The 17,802-nt window shown below is 46.0% G+C and overlaps 1 protein-coding gene across 1 annotated transcript in view; it reads left to right on the top strand.

Annotated features, from left to right (window-relative positions):
- Window positions 1-17,123, top strand: part of WDFY4 (WDFY family member 4) — a 255,320-nt gene extending 238,197 nt beyond the window's left edge. Inside the window, 4 exon segments of the mRNA XM_030569859.1 lie at window positions 6,721-6,903; window positions 7,741-7,828; window positions 15,253-15,364; window positions 16,506-17,123. Coding sequence (XP_030425719.1) covers window positions 6,721-6,903; window positions 7,741-7,828; window positions 15,253-15,364; window positions 16,506-16,572 — 450 coding nt within the window. The 3' untranslated portion in view covers window positions 16,573-17,123.
- The last annotated feature ends 679 nt before the right edge of the window (window positions 17,124-17,802 follow it).

Below are 17,802 nucleotides of genomic sequence, written 5' to 3'. Positions count from 1 at the left end.
AACAAGGGCACACTGACCCATATCCAGCTTCTTGTCCACTGCAATCTCCAGGTCCTTTTCTGAAGAACTGTTGCTTAGACAGTTGGTCCCCAGCCGTTAGCAGTGCATGGGATTCTTCTGTCTTAAGTGTACGACTCTGCACTTTTCCTTGTTGTCTATCGTCCAGGCCCAGCATCTGGTAGTCAGAGGCTTAGGGACACCCAGAGCATGGATTGCATTCCTGACCATCTTGACTAATAGCCATTGATGGACCTATCCTCCATCAACTTATCTACTTCTTTTTTTAACCCAATTATGCTTGTGGCCTTCACAACATCCTTAGGCAATGTGTTTCACAGGTTGACTATGTGTTGTGTGAAGAGATACTTTCTTTTGTTTGTTTTAAACCTGCTGCCTGTTAATATCATTGGGTGATGCCAGGTCCTTGTGTACTGTGAATAACACTTCCTTATTCACTTTCTTCATGACATTCATGATTTTATAGACCTCTTGTTGTATCCTCCTCCCCTTAATATTCTCTTTTCCAAGCTGAACAGTCGCAATCCTTTTAATCTTTCCTATTAGGGATGGTGGTAGAAATGAAAAATCCACCTGCCGTCTGTTCCCAGAAACACAGCTTGCTCATCATTATGAAAATAATCTGTGTTGGATTTAACTGTAGGCATTCAGCTCTCTTGGATGTGAATTCCCCCAGATCTCTGCTTTCTGAACAGGGCATTTATATGCCTGTATTTCTATGTTCAGTTGATCTTCATGAAAGAGAACAGTGGTTGGGCTTGGTTAACATTTTTGTCAAGTCACAGAGTACTGTGGCTTGTGCTGAGAAGTGTTAGAGATGCATCCTGATGTCATAGCAATAAGAAGTCCCAAAACATCTGTTTACCCTAACAACTGAGATTGTCAGCACTTTGGGGCAGGGATTTCTTCTGCTTTTGTACAGAACCTAGGATGAGGGGACCTTGTCCACGACTGGGGCTTCTGGGGCCCACAACTGCAATACAAATGAATAATAACTTCCACTAAAGCCCAAGGAGTGGGATTTTCCATAGCACTTAATGACAAATACCAATGGTCAGTGGGTAAAACTCCCACAGAGTTAGGCCAACACTTTACTGTTCTTGTCAGTCCCCTGCAAAATAAACTGGAGAAGCCCACACATTTTAAAATAAATAGGAGTGCTGGTGAAAGATGTTGGGTTGATAGCCTTACAGGATAAAATTATCTGTTTCCAAAGCTTCCTCCACTGTGTCGCACCATAGGTTTCTGCTGGAGGGAGAGTGGGGTCCATTGTCTATAGCTCATGCAGTCCTTGGCTCCTTTGCCAAGCAGTGGACCAATCAGAATCCATGACAGTGATGATGATTGTTCTGATGTGAGATTAGCGCAGTAGGGATTGGATTGAGATAGGGGTCACTGAGCAGCAATTTTCAGAGCTAATTGAAAATTTTCCAACAGAAGGCTTTTCTATTGGAAACCAAAACTTCCTGCAGGAACCCTTTGATTTCAATAAAATCTCATTTTGGGGGGAAAACCATGAGAATAGTGTTTCTCTAAGGTCAACACTTTCCATTTCAGTTTTTTGAGGACATACTGTTTCCATTTTTCATTCTGAAATGATTTTTTGTTTCAACATGCTTCATTTTATATTATAAAGACAAACATTTTTTAAATGTTGAAACAAATGGAATGTGTTGATTTTATCTTAAAGAAACATTTGGCTTGATCCACGGGGATTTTTTTTTTCAGAAGTTTTGTGTCATGAGAAATTTTGAACTTCTTTGTTTTCATTCTGATTTGAAATAAAACAAATTTTGAAATGGAGGAATTTGCTGAAAAACAGAAATTCCAGTCTCCACACAGCTCTATGTTTGATTCTTATTATTTGTCCTGTGGTAGCAAGTAGGGCCCCAATACTAGGTTTATTGCAATGACACCTGGGGCCACAGTCATGGACCAGAACCCCGTAGTGCCAGGTTAGGCACTGTACATGATTAGGTATATTACAGTAGTGTCTAGGTGCTCTAGTCATGGAGCAGGACCCTGTTGTGCTAGGTGCTGTACAGACATAGAGCAAAAAGGTGATCCTTGCATTGGAGAGTAAGAAAGAAAAAACTTTCTGTAGCTGCTGATCTCAGTCAGATTTCAGTCAGTGACGTAGACCTGAAAAACTCCTTAGCCTTTTTACCAAATCAGTGAGCCTCCCAGGCCCACATGCAGTTAAAGAAGTTTAAAGACTGTTTTAGACTGAAAAGTTACTTTGGCATAGCCACATCTCTCAGAGGTGTGAGAAGTCCACACCCTGAGGGACATAGTTAAGCCAATCTAACCCCCAGTGTACGCATTGCTAGGTCAATGGAAGAATTCTTCTGTTAGCCTAGCCTGCCGCTTCTTGGGGAGGTGGATTAACTGCAGCGATGGGAGAACCACTCCCATCACTGTAGTCAGTGTCTGCACTGAAGCACTACAGTAATACAGCTGCAGTTGTGCTAAGGAAGCGCTTCAAGTGTAGCCAGTGCCCACTGTTTCAATTCTTTCAGTACTGGCTATGCCATTTCAAATAAACCCTTCTCAGTCTGCCTCAAGATTTTTTCCACTGTGATGTGAAGAGCCCTGGTCCAAAATCAGGAGGAGGGAAAGGCATGGCAATAGTTAATTTAAACCAGATGCACACTGCTTATTTAAGGACAGATCAGCCTCTGCCAGGAGCAGATGGACTTGCTGCTGCTATTCTATTTTAGCTGGTTCCTAAAGGACGGAAAGTTTGGATGGAGTTTAAATTGGGGAGTGGAACCCAGAAAGTTTAATCAATATGCACTTGTAAATAGATCAGGTGCAATATTATAAACACTGCATCCTAGAGGCTGCTCCTAGGGCTTTGAATATCTGCATTTTCCTTGCTCTTAAGCTTCAAAGATCTGTGACTTTCTGCTCCCTCTTCACACACACAATTACCCTTAAAGCTGTACACACAAGCACTACGGGGAGAGGAGAGACTCGGTTGTGAAGGGTATTATTACCATAACACTAAACACTCTGGGGGGCAGAGGAGAATGCTGAACTGGACAGAGGTTTAGGAATTGGTGTCCACATGGTGAATTACTGATTTGTGAGAATGGTGGTTATTATTAATATTTTCTATATATCTCTCAGTAGCATAAGAATGGCTATGCTGAGTTAGACCAATGGTCCATCTAGCCCAGTGTCCTGTATTCTGCCAGTGTCCGCTGCCAGGTGGTTCAGAGGGAATGTACAGGACAGGGCAATTTTGAGTGATCCATCCTTTGTCGTCCACTCACAGCTTCTGGCAGTCAGAGGTTTAGGGACTCCCAGAGCATGAGGGTTGCATCCCTCACCATCTTGGCTAATAGCCATTGGTGGACCTATCCTCCATGAATTTGTTTAGTTCTATTTTTAACCCAGTGGAAGCCCCAGTCAAAGACCAGGACCCCATTGTGCTAGGCACTGTATAAACACAGAATGAAATGCAAGTCTCTGCCCTAAAGCGCTTCCAATTATCTACATTAAAAGTTAAGGGTCAAATCCTGGGTTAGTTCTTACTCTCCCCTTGCTCCCATGAAATCACTAGGAGTTCTGCCGAAGCAAGGACCTAGTAAAATCTAATTAAGGAGCTTAGGATTCAGCCCTCAAAATTTATTATTAATTTTCCTTCATTCTCTACATTTTCTGTTGGCTTTGTTTCTTTTTTAACCCTTCAGGGTTGCCAGGGTGTTTGGGAATTAGCTTATTTGAGGGTTGCTTGTCTAGTGTACAATGAAGCAAGTGGTTGCTTGGATCAAGACACAGCCTTGCATGTTGGGACCAGTAGGATCTACTGGCAGGCTGGCTGCCTCTTTGCCTTGAGGATGGCTCTGTTTGTGCTTTGGGATGATGCAGGCACCGCTTTCTCCATGATCCGGCACAGGGGCTTTGGCTTGGCTCCAGGGTGCTGCCATCTGAGTAGTCCCCAGATTTATTCCACTAGATGCTACAGCAGCTACAACCCATCCCAACCAGAAGGAGGCATTGGCAATTGCCATATTGCAGGCAGGTGGGGAGTAGGGGTAGTGGTGATTATTTGAACAGAAATGCCAAGCTAAGTTACCCAACACTCAGGAGCAGCCTGGGATGGGCCAGTCTCCCCTTCAGGTTTCAGGCTCTTGCAGACATGATAGCCAAACCACTATGCCTACCATTCTAGGTTACAGCCTAGAAGTGTCCCTGGAGGGGGGGCATAAGAACCACATGCAAGTTTGGTTGCTCCCCATCTATCTATCTATTGATTGATTGATCGATCTATCGATCGCTGTATCCTTGCAGTGTTTTTTAACAGAGTGGGATTACAATGAGGTAAAAATCCCTACCTTTGAGAGGCAGGTTCTGCTGGCCAGTTACAACAGCCTTGTATCACCGAGTGAAGGGCACCTGAGGTTCAGGAACATGCCCAGTTCTGCAAATCTATGGGGTCATGAGGAATTTTGCAAAGCAAATTTTGTTCTTCAAAATGTCTCCCAGCTTCATTCTGCCTTGTAAACAATGCTGAGGCTAGTGGGGGAGCAAACGGACATGATGAAGCATCTGTTGGAGCTGCAGGAAAGCCAACAAGAGCATAGACCCCCGCTGCATCTACTGTATGACCGCCTACCCTCCTTCCCATGTTCCATAGCCTCCTCACCCAGATGCTCAAGAACGTAGGGGGGCGGGGGAGAAGGCTCTGGGCACTCAGCCACTCCACTCCAGAGGATGGCCCAAGCAACAGAAGGCTGTTATTCAAACAGTTTCATTTTTAGTGTGGCTACAAAAGCAATGTGGCCTTGTCCTTCCCTCCTCCCCCACCTCACCCGAGCTACCTTGTCCATTATCTCATTTTTTTAATTAATAAAGAAAGAATGCATGGTTTCAAAGCGGGGAGGGTGGTTGGCTTACAGGGAATTAAAATTAACAAAGGGGATGGGTTTGCATCAAGGAGAAACACACACAACTGTCACACCGAAGCCTGGCCAGTCATGAAACTGGTTTTCAAAGCGTATCTGATTGCCCTGGTGTCTGGCACGAAATGATTTTCTGCCATTGCAGAGCGGCTACTGATGACATGTACCCAAAACCACCTGTGACAGTGTTTTTGCCCCATCAGGCATTGGGAGCTTAACCCAGAATTCGAATGGGCAGCGGAGACTGTGGGAACTGTGGGATAGCTACCCACAGTGCACCACTCCATAAGTCGATGCTAGCCACGGTAATGAAGACGTACTCTGCTGACTTAATGCGCTTAGTGTGGACATACGCAATCAACTGTATAAAATCAATTTCTAAAAATCATCTTCTATAAAATCAACCTAATTTCATAGTGCAGACATGCCCTTCTACAAAGGAAAATGGACATGAACCAGCCTTTGCAACCGGAGCAGATTTCCCAAGCACTTCAACCAAAATGCACTGTTTTGGGTAAAATATAAAACAGATTTATTACCTACAGCAGATATATTTTAAGTGATTATAAGTAATAAGAGTACAGATCAAAGTTGGTTACCTAAGAAATAAAAGTAAAATCACAATCTGAGTTCTATAAATTAGACAGTATTTGAATCAAGCAGTGTCTCACCCTGACGGATAGTACGAGCAAGTTACAGCTCGTCCATATACAGGCTGGGACTCTCCTTCAGCCTGGGACCACCTTCCCAGTTCAGCCTTTTACCTCTGAATGTGTTTCCAGGTGTTAAGTTGGACGGGGGCAGAAACAGGCCAAGTGATGATGTCACTTCCCCTCTTTTATAGTCTCTTCCAGCTTGCTGGAAAGACCATTTGCTATGTCGTGAGTCAAGCAGCCTCCATTGTCTACATGCCATCTGTGAGAAGTCTCCATTGTATACGGTTCCTTGGATAGTCCTTGGGAGTGTGAATTCCCTTTAATGGGCCATCAGCACATTTGGCTCCTCCATTGTTGCACCTGAAAGGCTGATTGTGGGTGTTCCCATCTTTACAACATATTTCAGTAACATACACAGAGCAAAACTTCATATCGTCATCCAAAGGCCACAGGCATTATTGTTCCAACATCGGTATCGTGCCTATTCCTTTGGCAATGCTTGGCAGCCTCGTCTTTCCACCACCCGATGTTATTTTTCTTATTTCTTTACTAATTCTGGTGTGTGAAGTTTACTTGCATGCACTGCCTCAGCTGACTTTTGTCCCTCAAGAGCAGAATGTAGTAAAAATACCAAGCTGTTAACTAGAGCTGCTGGAAAATTTTCAAATGAAAAGTCATTTTGTGGGGAAATGGCCTTTTAAAAAAAAATTCACAATAAGCTATTTTTCCTTTTTTTTCAATTTTTTCACAATTTTCTATGATTTTTTTAATTGAAAATGTTTTAGAAAACGTAATCAAAAATGGTTATCGGTGTTGTTCGTTTACCTAAAACTGTATTTTTCATTATATGAAAAAGAACCATTTTCATAAAACTTTTGATTAAAAAATGCAACAAAAAAGTGAAGAAACTGCAAGTGAATCTGTTTCAAACCCTGCAAAATGAAATTCTAGAATTTTTGCTTCGAAATTCCAGAATTTTGAATAAAAAAATTCATTTTTTGACCAACTCTTCTACTGAAAAGAGTGGAAGAGAAATAAAATGAAGAATGGGCAAATGCCATAGATTACAACAAGGGCCTAACAGCCCCATGTGGTGTTTGTGGGATCTTGAAATAATGCTGCTTGGTATGTTCTAGGGTGACATTGCCTCTTGTGCCGGATCCTATTTACATTTGTGGACCATCAACGGCCAGCCTCTGGCAAGCATCAGCACTGCCTGCGGTCTGGAAGGAGCCATTGTTTGCTGCTGCTTTGCTGAAATAATGGACTGGGACACATGTAGCATCATCATCACAGGGGGCACAGATGGAATTGTGAGGGTAGGTGTCATGTTTTTGCTAAGCCAGTTCTGGATTAAAGTCAGAGTTTCCGATACTGAGTGGGGTGACAGTGGTTTTCATTAGCTCCACATCTCACCTGAGACACATTACAAGCAGAGAGTGATCATGTAACCCAGAAATGAAGGGATGTAATTTGTGGTACTGGTAGGGAAAACACTAAGCATTCGCCACAACAAATTTAGAAAGAAACCAAATGATGTCATTTTGTTTGAAATATTCCTCAGAAATTTTCAGTACGAATTATTTTTTTCCAAAAACTGGAAAATTGTGTTTTCGACAAAAAAGCTGACAAAAATGAGAGTTCATTCATCAAAAAGGCATTTTTTTCATTGGAAAAAAAATGTTTCAGTGAGTTGTTTTTCACCCTCTCTGATCATTTGGAACAGGGGGAAGGTTTAGGGGCAAAATTTTTAAGAGACCTCTTGTCCCCCTGAGAAATTGTTTTGAAAATGCTGTTCATTCTGGTCTATTCCAAAGGCAAAAACAACAGATCAGAAGTGTGTTTAGGCTCCTGGGATAAAGCATCTGTGTCCAAGGAGGAGGACACTTCATTAGAGACAAGGAAATCACTCGCAGCCCTACCTTCAGGCTAGTGGTTGAACTTCAACAAGGGAGTGCTCTCTCTAACAAAGTCCTTGTCTAATTGTCTAGCAACTGCATGGAACCCAGCAGGACAGCGGATCAGGGACAGAGCAATACCAACCTCGGATCCAGCCATTGTACCTTTGACCTTATAGAGATTCTATGAGCCCCAGAATTGAGGTGTCTTACTTAACACCTCTGCATTTTCTAACCCCTCCTTTCTTGCCCACACAGTTATGGAAGACAGAATATGCAACAGCCTCAGGCCAGGGTGTTGGATCAAGATCACAGAAAGCCACAACGGAAGATCTGGATAACAAGGGTACAGCCTGAACTGAAACACTGCTGTGTTGTGTGCACTGCATAGCTGTGAGAGAGAAGCAGCTAGGGCTAGGAAAGGGTGCTGAGATTCAGAAAAACTGAGGAACCCTCCTTCCCCATCTCCCACAAAACCTATCTAGATCTGAGCTCTTGGACTGGATTGAGTTCACGTTAATAACTCACGTGGGAGATGAGCTTTCTCTGTGCACAGCTGCAGAACAGGGCAGCTTCTCTCCTCCTCCACCTGGAGGACAGGACTGCTATGCCACAGTCAGCAGCCACGGTACTTTTCCAATACCTGCAGAGTGACTGTGGGTTCACCCTTCCCATCACCCCAGGGCTCTGTGCGGCTCCCCATTCATTTCTGGGTCTGAGTCAAGCTCCTGTGCCTAATCTCAAGGTGCCCCAATGAAGCAGATCCTGGCTAGCTTAGAGACGTGCCTCTCTTGGATGCTGAAGCTGAGGGCAGAGCATCCTGGGTGCATATAAGAACAGCCATACTGGGTCAGAACAAAGGTCCATCTAGCCCAGTAGCCTATCTTCTGACAGTGGCCAATGCCAGGTGCCCCACAAGGAGTGAACAGAACAGATAATCATCAAGTGATCTATCCCCTGTCACCCATTCCCAGCTTCTGGCAAACAGAGGCTAGGGACACCATCCCTGCCCATTCTGGCTAATAGCCATTGATGGACCTATCCTCCATGAATTTATCTAATCCTTTTTTGAACCTTGTTATAGTCTTGCCCTTCACAACATCCTCTGGCAAAGAGTTCCACAGATTGACTGTGTGTTGTGTGAAGAAATACCAGTACTTCCTTTTGTTCTTTGTAAACCTGTTCCCTAATAATTTAATTTGGTGACCCCTAGTTCTTGTGTTATGAAAAGGAGTAAATAACACTTCCTGATTTACAGTTCAGGCCCTGGTTGTGGAGTTTCTTCCAAGTGGAGATCAGCACAGGCCCTAGCCAGTGTCGCCAGAACAAAGGAGGCCAGTGGGGCATAGCTCCATCACTTTTAAAAGTGGGAAGGCTAAGTAAGGTGCTTAGATACTGCCATGAGAGGCCTTTAAAAATACCTAGGCAGCTAGGGCTGGATTCCCTTCTGCCCTGTCACCTTGTGTGGACACACAGCCAAATGCTTGTCAGAACATATTCCCGGATTTAGACCTTAGCGTCCAAAATATGGGTGTTAGCATGAAAACCTCCAAGCTTAGTTACCAGCTTGGACCTGGTAAAGCTGCCACCACCCAGAAAATTAGAGTGTTTTGGGGCACTCTGGTCCCCCCAAAAACCTTCCCTGGGGACCCCAAGACCCAAATTCCTTGAGTCTCACAATAAAGGGGAATAAACCATTTCCCTTCCCCCTCCTCCTTCCAGGTGTTCCCTCCCTGGGTTCCTGGAGAGATACACAGAAGCAAGCTCCGTGAATCTAAACAGAGGGATTCCACCCTCCCTATTTCCAGTCCTGGAAATACAAGTACCAAGAGAGAGAGCCAAGCTCCCCCTCACCCCCCTCCTTCACCCAGAGGGAATGCAAAGTCAGGCTAGTAAATCTAACACACACAGATTTCCCCCTGACTTCTTCCTCCCCCAATTCCCTGGTGAGCTACAGACTCAATTCCCTGGAGTTCCCCACTAAAGAAAAACTCCAACAGGTCTTAAAAAGAGAGCTTTATGTAAAAAGAAAGAAAAATACATAAAAATGGTCTCTCTGTATTAAGGTGACAAATACAGGGTCAATTGCTTAAAAGAAATATGAATAAACAGCTTTATTCAAAAGAACACAATTCAAAACACTCCAGCAACTACACACATGTAAATACAAAAGAAAAAAAAACAATAACCCCTATTGTTTTATGATCTTTGTACTCACAACTTGGAAACAGAAGATTAGAAAGCAGGAGACAGAAAAATCCTTCCCATAGCCGAGAGGGACAGACACAAGACAAAGAACACACACACAAACTTCCCTCCACCCAGATTTGAAAAAGTCTTGTTTCCTGATTGGTCCTCTGGTCAGATGTTTCAGGTTACTCCTTTCCAGGTGAAAGAGACATTAACCCTTAGCTATCTGTTTATGATAGTGCTAAATTGGGGTGAAACACTGCCACACCAGGAAGGCTGCATTTTACCCCCACTCTGCGCAGGGGTGCAGAGCTACTCTGAGTGCACGGCCCCAGAGAACCAGGCCTGGGGCTTTCTGAGCTGTGCACTCTCTTTGCCGATGCCATGGCCTGTTCCTGCTGAGCCTCTGCATGGACCATTTCAGACCCAAATTCACCCCTCAAATCTGCAGAGGGTTCTTGAGTCTTATAGTCAGCATGTCCTACCAACAGGGGAGCTGTAAAGAGGGTAGGAGCTGGCAGTTCCTTTGACTCAGGAGAAGGGGTTTAATGATGGGAACCCCGTATGGATAGAGACAGACAGATGCTGGATAAATTTATGAGTGTCATTCCATGACAAGGTTGCTTGTGATGTGGCAGGGGCAGGACTTAGCAACTCGGGGGCTCACTTCCAGTTTACATCTCACATTCCTAAAGCTCAGGCTTTAGCTTTCAGCTGCCCTGGCATCAGGAAGGGAGTCTCATCCCTCCACAGTGTATTCTGGGTTGTTTATGTCCGTCCCTTGACACATCAGGGATGGCCACGTCTGGAGATGGGACATTGGACAGGGTGGGACAGGGCTCTGAGGGGGCACAGAGCATTCTCCTTCTGAGGTGTGTGATTGGATGGTTCTTGCTCACATGCGCAGGGTTTAACCAATCGCCACAGGGGGGAATTTCCCCCCAGGTCAGATTGGCAGGGACTTTGCAGGGGTTTCACCTTCTCCCACAGTGTGTGGGTACTTGCCAGGATTATTTGGGTATATATATATATGGCTTCTTCTGGCCTTAGGGTTTGGCTACATTTGGAATTTCAAAGCGCTGCCCCGGCAGCGCTGCGGGAGCACTGCTGCGGCAGCGCTTTGAAGTGTGAGTGTAGTCAGAGCGGCAGTGCTGGGAGAGAGCTCTCCCAGCGCTGCATGTAAACCACATCCCTTACGGGTGTAGCGTGCAGCGCTGGGAGCCGTGCTCCCAGCGCTGCTGCCCTGATTACACTGACGCTTTACAGCGCTGTATCTTGCAGCGCTCAGGGGGGTGTTTTTTCACACCCCAGTTGCAGCGCTGTAAAGTGTGAGTGTAGCCAAGGCCTCAGACTGTATGCCTTTCACCTGGCTATGAAAGCAATCAGCTGGTCCTACTGTCACCCTGTTCTCCTCCCACCCTCTTTCATTTCCTCCATGGCCCACTGAGAAGCCCCCTGCTGCCCTCTGGTGCCATCCCTATCATGGAGATCCGCAGCCCATAGCCATTCGAGCAGGCAAGTGGCCGTGTCCCTGTCCTGTGCACTTGCCCCACTCAGAGCTGCTCCTGACTGCCTGGCATACCAGCATGCACAAATCAGAATGCAGTGCCAGAGGGTACGTCTTCACTACCCACCGTATCGGCGGGTAGCAATCAATTGCTCGGGGATCAATATATTGCGTCTCATCTAGACGTGATATATCGATCCCCAAACGCCCTTATATCGATTCCGTAACTCCACCAACCCAAACAGAGTTGCGGAATCGACAGGGGGAGCCGCGGACATCGATCCCGTGCCGTGAGGACAGTGAGTAATTCGATCTTAGATACTTCGACTTCAGCTACGTTATTCACGTAGCTGAAGTTGCGTATCTAAGATCGATTTTCCGCTGTAGTGTAGACCAGCCCAGAGTCCGGCCAGCAGGCCCGGGGATCAGCATGATAAAGTGCTCAGCCAGGAGGGATGGGGAGCCGGTGGCATCACTGAACACAGAGCATTGGACTGGGACCCAGGAGACTTGTTTCCTTTACAAATGTTTGGGCACAGTCAGGTCTGCATTGCCTCTCAGCTTTCCACCAGACAGTGTCCTCGCTTCCTGTCCTAAACCACGCTGCAAAATGGCTACACATTCCACCCCAGAGGTAGCAGGGAGACCACTCCCCCACATGTGCATGGACAGCGCTGTGAGAGCCTTGTGCTATTTGAATGGTGCAACATTACTGTGGAATGTGCGTAGCCCAGGGAAAGCCTGCCCTGCCCTGCCTTGGAGATGCGGGGCAGCACTTAGCCCTCGTCCAGACTAACCCGCGGCATCGGCGGGTTAAAATCGATAGCTCGGGGATCGATATATCGCGTCTAGTCTGGACGCGATGTATCGATCCCCGAGCGCGCTTACATCGATTCCGGAACTCCATCAATCCGAACGGAGTTCCGGAATCGACACGGAGAGCCGCGGACATCGATGCAGCGCCGTCCAGACTGGTGAGTACCTCGATTTTAGAAATTCGACTTCAGCTACGTTATTCTCGTAGCTGAAGTTGCGTATCTAAAATCGATTTTAATACCTAGTCTGGACGTGGCCTTAGACACAATGCAATGGGGAGATCCTGCCTGGAGCTGCTGACGCTGCAGATGGGGGAGCTCGGTATTCACCTGTGGCAGGATCAGGCCCTAAGTGAGCTCTGGTTACCAGCTCAATAAACTTAATGTGCTTCATAAACCATCCTGCTGCAAACCTGTCTGCAAGAGGACACTGGCTGAAAGCCCCGTTGTGTCCAAAGGGCCTGAGTAGCTGCAGAGCCTCTGACCATAACATCTGCACTGGTGGCTGTAATAAAGCGCCCTGGCCCAATTCCAGGAAGGAGCCGTGCCAAACCCGGCAACTGGCTGGAGGCAGAGAGCCTGGCTCGGCTCAGGATACTGCCTTTGCCACCCACAATGAAGTAGGAGGCTTTTCAAGGCAGCCTGAGGCCAGCAGGGGGCCCCTGGAGCCCGGGTTTATTTATCTTTTCCCCAACTGGATTCCTGAACAGCCGGTGGTTATGCTGAGCTGATGGCAACGTTATTAAAGGAAAAGCCACGAGCCGGAGGGTTACAATGTGTTGAAAGCTACAACGCTGTCGTGGTTATAAAAGTAATTGGAGTTAAACGTTCCTGACCTAACAGATACAGGAGCCAACGCCTGCCGGGGCTCCGTTATCGTCTATGGGCATTTGAAAATGCGCGTGTATAGGACAGAGAGAGGGCGAGACCAGGTGTAATTTATAACATTTATTTTTGTGACCCTCGTTGCTGAAGGCATTCGTGCTGAAGGCACTCCCTATTGTCCCAGGATTAGGCTTACAGCTTGCATAAAGATATAACTATGGACAGTCATCTGCATATTAAAATATTCTACAGTAATCAGGCGTTGTGGGGGGAATTTTCAGAAGCACCTTGGTGACTTAGCAGCACAAGTCCCATTAATGGGACTTCAGCTCCTAATTCACTTAGGTTCATAAACAGCTATACAGGACCAAAGGATTTAGCAGACTGGATCAGTCCAGGGGTCCAGCTAGCTCAGTTTCCCAGCTGTGACAGTGGTCAGTACCAGCTGCTACAGAGGAAAGTGTGAAAATCCTCACTTGCCAGTTGTGGGATAACCTGCCCTCCAGCCTAGTTTCTAGTAGTGAGAAATTGGCTTAAGCCCTCAAGCAAGAGGTTTAATAGTCTGTCTAAATTTTATTGGAATTAATTATGATATTTATGATATTCTTGGTATCCATATTAATATCCAATCCATTTTTGAATCTCCGTAAATTCTTGGCCTCACTGACTTCCTGTGGCAATGAGTTCCACAGTCTAATTACATAGATATAATTATGTTGGTAGATCTAATTATATAGGTATATCTTTATGCAAACTATGGCCACATTTGGGCTTTAATCCCTGATCAGTCAGAAAGGGCTTCCAGAGCAGAACATGTTTCCTGGGGGAAGGTGAAGGCAAGGAGAGCAGCAAGAGGGGTGTGGCAGCTGATTTTAAGCCAGAAAATTGGGGCAAGAGGGCTGAAGGTGGGAGGTGCCTGCTTGCTCTGAGCTGGATTTCTAACTAGGGCTGAAGGCAGGGAAGCAGTGGAGGGGTTTACCTGTTGATGTCTCCACACCAGAGAGCTGAACCCAGGGAACAGGGAGAGTGAGGGATGCTTCCCTGGTAAAGATGATCTCCTAGCAGAGAGGCTGGGTGGGGAAGGGGAGGGAAGGGTCCTGTAGGAAGAGTGGAAGGGCTGGGATACCTGTCCTGGTAGAAGGACTGAAGAAGACTGATAGAATCCCAGTGTGTGGAAGACATCAGAGTGTGGAAGCTGAGGTATGTCAAGATGAGATGCCCTGGGATGCACAGGGGGTCATAAATGGACTTTGGTCTGTTTATACTATGGTTTTGTACTAAACTAGCCCCAAGAAGGCAAGAGAGGCTGACGTCGCGTCCTTGGGTTACTGGATAGGGAAAACTGAGGCAGGAGCACCTGTCATGCCATGGGCTGTCACGAGAGTGTTCCAGTGAGGGCCAGCATATGTTAAGCCCAGAGGCTTCAGTTAGACTGAATCATTTCAGTCATCAGGAGGCAAAACTCTTGTGGCTGCAGACAAAGGACCGGAGAGACTGAGGTGTACCAATCCCTGAAATGGTGGGGAGTGATTAGGTGAGACATACTTAAAGGATCCCAACAGGCAAACCACATGCCATGCTGCAGAGGAAAATGAAAAAAAGAATCCAAGATCCCTGCCAATCTGACCTGGGGAAGGTCCTTCCCAGCCCCAAATCCAGCCATCACTTAGATCCTGAGCATGTGAGCAAGAACCAGCCAGCCAGGCATCTAGAAAGAGGATCTGTTGAATAGACACACACACACACACACATTCATTTTCTCACATGTGCACCCATAAGCAGCAGCGTCATTAATTATTAGTCAGTTGTGACGTTTAATTACAGCAACGAGACGCTCCCCAAAACTCCTTGAATGACTTCAGAATGATTTTAGATGGCCTACTAGTCCCACATCTCATTCTACCCATTAAAGGAAATAAAATTAATCCAAAATGTGACCATTAAGAAGACTGACGTAACAATGACTGAGTGACATTGCTGGGTGTGTGTGTGTGTGTGTGTGTGTGTCCATATGCACATGCACATTTAATTATCAGTTCTGTTCTGAGCAGATTTAGATAAGTTGATGATACCGGAGCTTTATGTAATTTATTTTTAGTAGGCAATTATAGGCTGCATTATATCGTGGCAGCAAGGTATTCTGGGGCATCTTATTAAGCATAGAGCCAGCAAACACTGATGAACAATTTTGCTGAACTAGGCATGCAATTTAGAAAGCAATAATACACAAATCCAATTTAGCACACAATTGGTACAGCCGCACGTCAGCACATGTAACTATCATCGCCGCAAATTAAATTGGGATGGGCCTATTCTGCAACAGCACAGGCCAAGATTAAATATATTTGTTCTCAATTTAACAACTTGCTGACCGTAAATAATCACATACCCCCGCCCCGTCCCACAAGCAGTTTCTAAATATTTATTCTACAGATAACAAGTGGGGGCAACATCTGCTTCTCTGCCGGGAGTTGAACATCAGCATGGCCTTGACTGGGAAACCAGCTAAGAATAATCCCTCAGTGACGGCTCTTGCAGTAACCAGGTACAGTCATTTCCATTGCAATGCACCATTTATCCAGCAGAGGGCAAAACAGCAGCCCCAGTGATTCCAAGTGTCTGTTCTGAGTTATAGTTTCTTTTTATTATTTCTTAAAATATCAAAGTAAAATCCACCTGTCCTAATAAGATACAGCCATCCTGTGATATGGTCTTGTCAGCTCTCCCAAGCTAAGGCTGGTCAGGATTCAGCTGAGAGACCTCCAAGGAAAGAACCAGCTGTTGTAGGAAGCTGTTAGTAGTTGCTGCTCCTACCTCTGAATCAGGGTGAAACTGCTGTCCCAGTACAGTGCTAGGGGCCACTGGAGTTGCCATCTCTTGTCTTCGGGGAGATGCGAAAGTGAGGCTATCACCAGAAGTGCTCTGTAAAGATCCTGTGATTTTATTCTCCAAAATGAAGAGGCTGTTGGGCTCCAGTCAGATTCCAGGTAGCATAACAAGTTAGCTTTTGCCTCACTAACTACCTCCTACCATTTCAATTGGCTCCAAGGTTCAGTTTCATTTCCTGTCCTGTAATGTAGCTGTGCACTGGTAAATAGCTGCTGTGCTTCTCTCCAGAAGTGGTGGCTTTTCAGTGGTCAGCAAAGTGATTCCTATAAACAGCATCATTAGATTGCAGAGACTTTGGGAGCGGGGTGTATCTGTGCCCTGCACTTTTGAACCTTTTGAAGCTCCCGAGAGTGTACAGGATTTAGAGATGTCAGAGGATAAAGCTGCCACATGCACCTACAGGAGAACTTGATTCCTATAATTGTCTGCCAAACAGATTTATTAGGGGCAGTGCTACGTTGTATTGGAGATGAATGAATCTTAGAGCTCTTGGCAGTTCAGATCCAAATCCCAACTGGCTACAATGTCCATAATTGGCCAAACCAAACCTTGGATCCTAACCCCATTGAACTCTTGAGAAAGCTTGGCTCTGAATCCAGCTCCAACCTTTGGAAACTTGGACCTGTATCTAGTTTACATGAGAGTTCTTCAGGCTTTAATGGTGGAGAGCTCTCTCCAGTCAGCGCGCTCTGTCCCAATTGCTGCACAAACCAGAGAGAGTCTCGAACATGCAGTGCCAGTTTTGCCTTTTGTTATTGAACACTGTCTTTTTTTTCCTTTTTCTTTTCTCTCCCAAGGAATTCCTCCAAGCTCCTAGTTGGTGATGAGAGGGGGAGGATATACAGTTGGGCCGTGGATGGGTAGGCAGAAACAACAAGGAGCTCTTGGTCTCCTCCAACCTTGTGTGGAGTTGATGAATGAAACGAAAATTATCCTTCAGAGTATACAAGATTTGGAAGGAAGAGTGGAGTGAAACGACTCTCAAGAGAGTCAGTGGACTGTAGGATCAATTTGGGAGCAGAGGAGGAATTTGACATCCTCTGATACAGCTCCGCCCCATTACTAAAAGTAATCAGGTACCAGAGTCCAGTCCTGGCCATGCTGCACATACAACCCACCTCACTGAATTTGCCGGTGAGAATCACTGCCAGCGGTATAGTGCAATGTGCTATCTGTTGTGTCTCCTGTGATGGACTCAGTGTCCCATTCTGCTCCCAGTGAAATCAAGGGGAATTTTACCACTCTTCAATTGGAACAGATCTGGGCTCTGAATTGTGGGCCACTGTATAGAATACAGCAGGGAAATGCTATTGAAATGTGTTTATAACTGATCCTCATTGGCACGTGCATTTGAACTGCACATGAATTTCCTCTGTACAAAGTGGTTTTTGCATTAAATAAAATCCAGCTGTTTATTCGTGTGGTTTAACGGGATGGTAGTTGCTCATTCTACTCAATTTATGGTGGTCAGCGTGTGTGTTTCTTAACTTGGATCCGGAGGATGGTATGCAAACCTCGTGCTGGGATGTAGATTGAACCTCTCAGACACTCTTCATACTGGGAGATTCCGACTGCAGGGCTCCTGGAATGATCCTGGCCAGCGTTTAGATTTTATGTCACTGTCTGTGGGGAAATTTGCCCACTGAAGTGGATGGAGCAGCAGCCAGTCGCAGGAACTGGGAGTGTGGCCCCCTGGAAGGCCAACAGGGCATTAACATCTGAAACCAGCTGAGACCTATGAAATAGTCTTGCTTGTGGATTGGTACTAGGCTTTCTTGAGGACAAGATGATACACCTGCATTAGAGGTATCAGTGCTGTGTGGGGCTGTCAGTTTGTAGCCTGGAGTCCAGAGAATGATCTCATCAGAGCCCCTTCCTGCCAAGCAGAGCTGACAGTCCATCCAGCAGGGGGCAGAGGTGGCACTCCCATACCTCATTATTGCCTAGATGTTGGTTTCTGCCCATCCTGTGCTGCTTGGTCATGGGCCTTGGTCCCGATGGGTTCAGGAAGAGGGTACCAGGGGCTGGTGACCAGAATCTTCCAGGTAAACATTTAATGCTGACCCACTTCCTCACCGGCTGCTGCTGAGAGAA

The sequence above is a fragment of the Gopherus evgoodei genome, chromosome 7 (genome assembly GCF_007399415.2).
Source record: "Gopherus evgoodei ecotype Sinaloan lineage chromosome 7, rGopEvg1_v1.p, whole genome shotgun sequence".
In the NCBI taxonomy this organism is placed as follows: domain Eukaryota; kingdom Metazoa; phylum Chordata; order Testudines; family Testudinidae; genus Gopherus; species Gopherus evgoodei.
Note: the sequence above shows the minus strand (reverse complement) of the source record. Positions and strands in the feature narration are given on the sequence as shown.